This window comes from Silene latifolia, chromosome 9, assembly GCF_048544455.1.
Source record: "Silene latifolia isolate original U9 population chromosome 9, ASM4854445v1, whole genome shotgun sequence".
NCBI classification, from domain to species: Eukaryota; Viridiplantae; Streptophyta; class Magnoliopsida; order Caryophyllales; family Caryophyllaceae; genus Silene; species Silene latifolia.
This window is the reverse complement of record NC_133534.1, coordinates 133894605-133899216: the sequence shown is the minus strand read 5'-3', so window position 1 is coordinate 133899216 and position 4612 is coordinate 133894605. Positions and strand designations below refer to the sequence as shown.

At 47.4% G+C, this 4612-nt stretch overlaps 1 protein-coding gene across 1 annotated transcript; it reads left to right on the top strand.

Annotated features, from left to right (window-relative positions):
• Nucleotides 1-2867: 2867 nt before the first annotated feature.
• Nucleotides 2868-3503, top strand: LOC141601611 (uncharacterized). The gene has a single exon (XM_074421904.1). It carries the CDS (start codon nt 2868-2870, stop codon nt 3501-3503), a length of 636 nt encoding a protein of 211 aa, XP_074278005.1.
• The last annotated feature ends 1109 nt before the right edge of the window (nt 3504-4612 follow it).

The window sequence follows — 4612 nt, the reverse complement described above, 5'->3', positions numbered from 1 at the left end:
GTACAAACAGAAAATGATGGTAGTTGCAGTAACAGGGCCTGAAAAGTAAGCATGTATGTGCAAAGGATTCGGTTCCACCTTGTCAGGAGCCGCACTCCAGTGGTTCGTTAACCTTCCCAACAAGTCTATTTCCAGCTTCGCAGGGTTGGTAAACGTCTCCAACCAGCAGTTCGCAAGCAGTCGCAAGCCAGAAAAATTATCCAGTGATCTATACTGGATCGTTTAGAGGTTTGAGGAATCCACCAGGGATTATCTCGTCAGATTCAATGTGGAAAAAATATCTATCCCTAGGTGCGACCCTACAACAGGAGTCAATGCCTTCAGAAGAGGATTGCATCGTGACTCTAATTTGTACAAGGATCTCACCAAGCACCCATGTGCCACCTTCAAGGAAGTCAAGCAAATGGTAGAGGCTACTTATTGCCTAGAGGAGGATGAGGATAGAAGGGACCTGTACGGAATAGAGTCGTCCAGCAGAAAAATCACAACGTAGAAGAACGAAAGAGCCAAACCCTACAGCAAGAACACACTGAACAAAGTCTCAGGAGAAACGGAAAGCACCAAGGCTCCACCTAAGCTCAGCAAGTATGGGTTCACCACTGGACTTGCTGGGGCATTGAAGGCAATCAGGGAACTGGGGCAGAGGGCCAGGTGGCCCAAGAAGCCTACCCCCAGGGAGAACGACAGAAGAGATGCTAGAAAAAGGTGTGAATACCACAACGATATTGGCCATAATGCAGAAGATTGTGTAGTACTATGAAAGGAAGTAAAGCACCTCTAAAGTGTTGGATGCTTGGATCACCTGCTCCCCAAGGGAACGAAATCTGGAAAGGTCAATACTGCTGACCAAGCCCAACCATCCCCACCTCCACCTTACTCAAAGGTCGTGAGCGTCATCACATGAGGATCAGAAATATGTGGTCTCACTTATTCAGCAGCAAAGCGCCATGCAACCGAGACCAAAGGAGATAAACCCGAGTTCTCCCTCAGGGTCAGCACACAGGATCTACCAGCAATCTCATTCGACGAGGCAGACATACCCGATGAGGCAGAACACCACCATGACGCCTTGATCATTACCCTTTCCATAGGGAACTGCCTTGTTAAAAAGATATTGGTAGATACAGGAAACTCTGTGAACCTCATAATGCTGGAAACCTTGAAGAACATGGGGTTAAGCGAGAAAGACCTGGTGCAAAAGGCAGTACCCTTGGAGCGGAGAAACCAAACAATCCCTTGGAGAAATAGTGATTCTTACCTTTGCAGGGGGTATGAACAAACAGGTACGGTACTTGGTCATTGATGGTCCGTCAACTTATAACGTGATACTTGGCAGGCCTTGGATCCATGAAATGAAAGTGGTACCATCAACGTACCATCAGAGCCTGAAGTTCCCTACACCCTAGGGGGTACAGGAGATACGGGGAGATAAAAATATCGCTCGGGATTGCTACAACAACGCTCTGAAACCCACTGCAGCTGGTCCAGCATAGCAATTACAGAAACTGTGCGTCCAGAGGGAGTATATCGCACCTCCCCAAGAGGAACTCGACTAAGTAGTCCTGGACCCACAGTTTCCAGCAAGAACAGTGCTGGTTGGAGCTAATTGTGCAGATAACATCCGTGAGTAGATAATCGAATTTCTACGTACTAACATGGATTATTTTGCCTGGTCTCAGAGCGACATGATTGGCATAGATCCAAGTGTAATTACACACCGGTTAAATGTAGACCCCAGCTTTCCTCCAGTCCAGCAGAAAAGGCGAAAATTTGCTCCTGAAAGGAACGAGGTGATAAACCAGGAGGTAGACAACCTCTTGGCAGCAGGCAAGATCAGGGAAGTTAACTACCCAGAATGGCATCGAATGTTGTGGTGGTACCCAAGAAGAACAACAAGTGGAGAGTATGTGTTGATTTCACAGATCTTAACAAAGTTTGGACAAAAGACCCGTTCCCCCTGCCGCACATCGATTCCATTGTAGACGCAACAGAAGAGCATGAGCTACTTACCTTCCTTGACGCCTGGAGTGGGTACAACCAGATAAAAATGGACCCTAAGGATCAGAAGAAAACAGCCTTCAGATCTGATAGAGGCCTGTACTGCTACAATGTGACGCCTTTTGGCCTCAAAAATGCTGGTTCCACCTATCAGCGCCTGGTGAACAGAATGTTCAAGGAGGAGATAGGGAGAACAATGGAAGTCTACATTGACGATATGGTAGTCAAATCCGAGAAGGCAGGACAACACATGTCCCACCTGGAAAATACCTTCTCGATCCTCAGAAAATACCATATGAAGCTGAACCCCCTGAAATGCACTTTTGGAGTCTCCTCGGGGAAATTCCTGGGGTACTTGGTGACGCAAAGAGGGATCTAGGCCAGCACAGAGCAAATCAAAGTAGTCCTCCAATTAGAATCTCCTCAGAAGCCAAATGACGTACAAAGGCTCACAGGACGGGTAGCAGCCCTAAACCGGTTCATAACAAGGTCATCAGACAGGTGCCGACTGTTCTATGACATCCTGAGGAAGAGCCAGAAGTTTGAATGGACGCCGGAGCATGAAAAGGCGTTTGGGGAACTCAAGCAGTACCTAAGCACCCCTCCTCTTCTCTCCAAGCCGAAGCAGGGGAGAACCATTGTACTTGATCTCATCATAATGAGGCTACTGTAAGCGCTGTACTAGTACGAGAGCACGAAGGTATGCAGAAACCAGTATACTATATAAGCAAGCCTCTGTTACCTGCATAGACCAGGTACACATCTCTAGAAAAACTTGTTTTAGCACTTATAACTACTTCGTACAAATTGCGTCCCTATTTTGAGTCACATACAATTTCAGTCGTGCCAACTACCCCCTGAGAACCATAATGAGGAAACCCGAACTGTCAGGGAGAATGGTTAAGTGGTCTGTCCACCTAAGTGGGTATGACCTAAAATTTGAACCCCGAACAGCCATAAATTCCCAAGCCCTAGCTGACTTTGTGTCAGACTTTAGTCCCACCCTTCAAGAACAAGCCGACAGTGAAATCTTGACCTTAAGTGAGGCTAAAGGGGAGCAGGTATGGGAATTACATATTGATGGGGCATCCAACACGAAGGGAGCAGGGGTAGGGCTGGTCCTGAAATCACCTCAGGGGGAACAGATAATACAGGCAGTACGGTGCGAGTTCAAAGCAACGAATAACGAGGCTGAATATGAGGCCCTAATCTTAAGACTCCAATTAGCCTTAGAAATGCAAATCAACCACATCAAGGTGTATATTGACTCCCAACTGATTGTCAACCACGTGAATAACGTATATACGGCCAGGGATCGTAAAATGGTAGCCTACCTGGAAGTGGCGAAGGAGCTCAAACTCCGCTTTGCCTCCTTCCACATCCAGCAGATACCAAGGGACCAGAATGCTGAAGCAGATGCTCTCGCCACCCTGGGAGCAGCCTTCACTCCAGGGGCAGTGGGTTCTATACCATTCATACATGTCATGAAACCTGCCATATGCTAGAATGAATAACAGAACGCCAGTAAGGATGCAACCACCCAGTGGACATACGAAGTAGGGATACTGTGTACTACCACACCCCAGGAAGAGATTGATGATTGGCGCAAGCCTTACATTAGTTGGCTACGTGATGAGGTCTTACCACCTAACCAGAAAGACGCCAGGAGCTTCAAAATGAAATCCTCCAGATTCGTACTCATTTATGGTATCCTATTTAGGAAGTCCTTGACAGGACCCTATCTGAGGTGCTTGAGCATACAGGAGGCACAGGCAGTAATGTGTGATATCCACAGTGGTTATTGTGGAAATCACACAGGGGGTAGGAGCCTGTCCAACAAGACACTAAGACAGGGTTACTTATGGCCTACCATAAGGAAGGACGCCATAGATTACGTCAAAAAATGATAAGAGTGCCAAAGGCACGCTCCTGTCAGCCACCAGCTAACAGAATATATGCATCTGGTCATCTCGCCTTGGCCTTTTATGAAATGGGGAATGGACATTGTGGGACCATTACCCCGTGCTTCTGGAAACAGGACGTACATGCTGGCAATGACGGACTACTTCTCTAAATGGATAGAGGCAGAAGCTTTCCCTCAGATCCTGGAGAAGCATGTGATATCTTTCATCAAGAGGAACATAGTCAGCAGATACGGCATCCCTTCAGAAATTATATGTGACAACGGGTCACAATTCATATCCAACAGAACGGAAGACTACTACGCCAGGTGGAACATCAAGCTGTTTAAGTCTACTCCTAGGAATCCACTGTCCAATGGTCAGGCAAAATCCAGTAACAAGATAGTCATGAACAACCTCAAAAGAAGGCTGGAGGAGATAGGAGCCAACTGGGCAGATGAGCTCCCCTTCGTACTGTGGTCTGATAGAACCACCCCCAAAGTGGCAACAGGTAAAACACCATTCAGTCGGGTATATGGGGTCGAGGCAGTTATTCCCTCTGAGGTGCAAATACCGACGCATCGATATGCCAATGCCACCGAAGAGAGGAACCAGGTAGAAATGGCCAGCGGCCTAGATACCATTGATGAGCTAAGAGCCAGTGCCCAAATCAGGATGGCAGCCTACAAACAGACAGCAGCCAGGCAATAAGC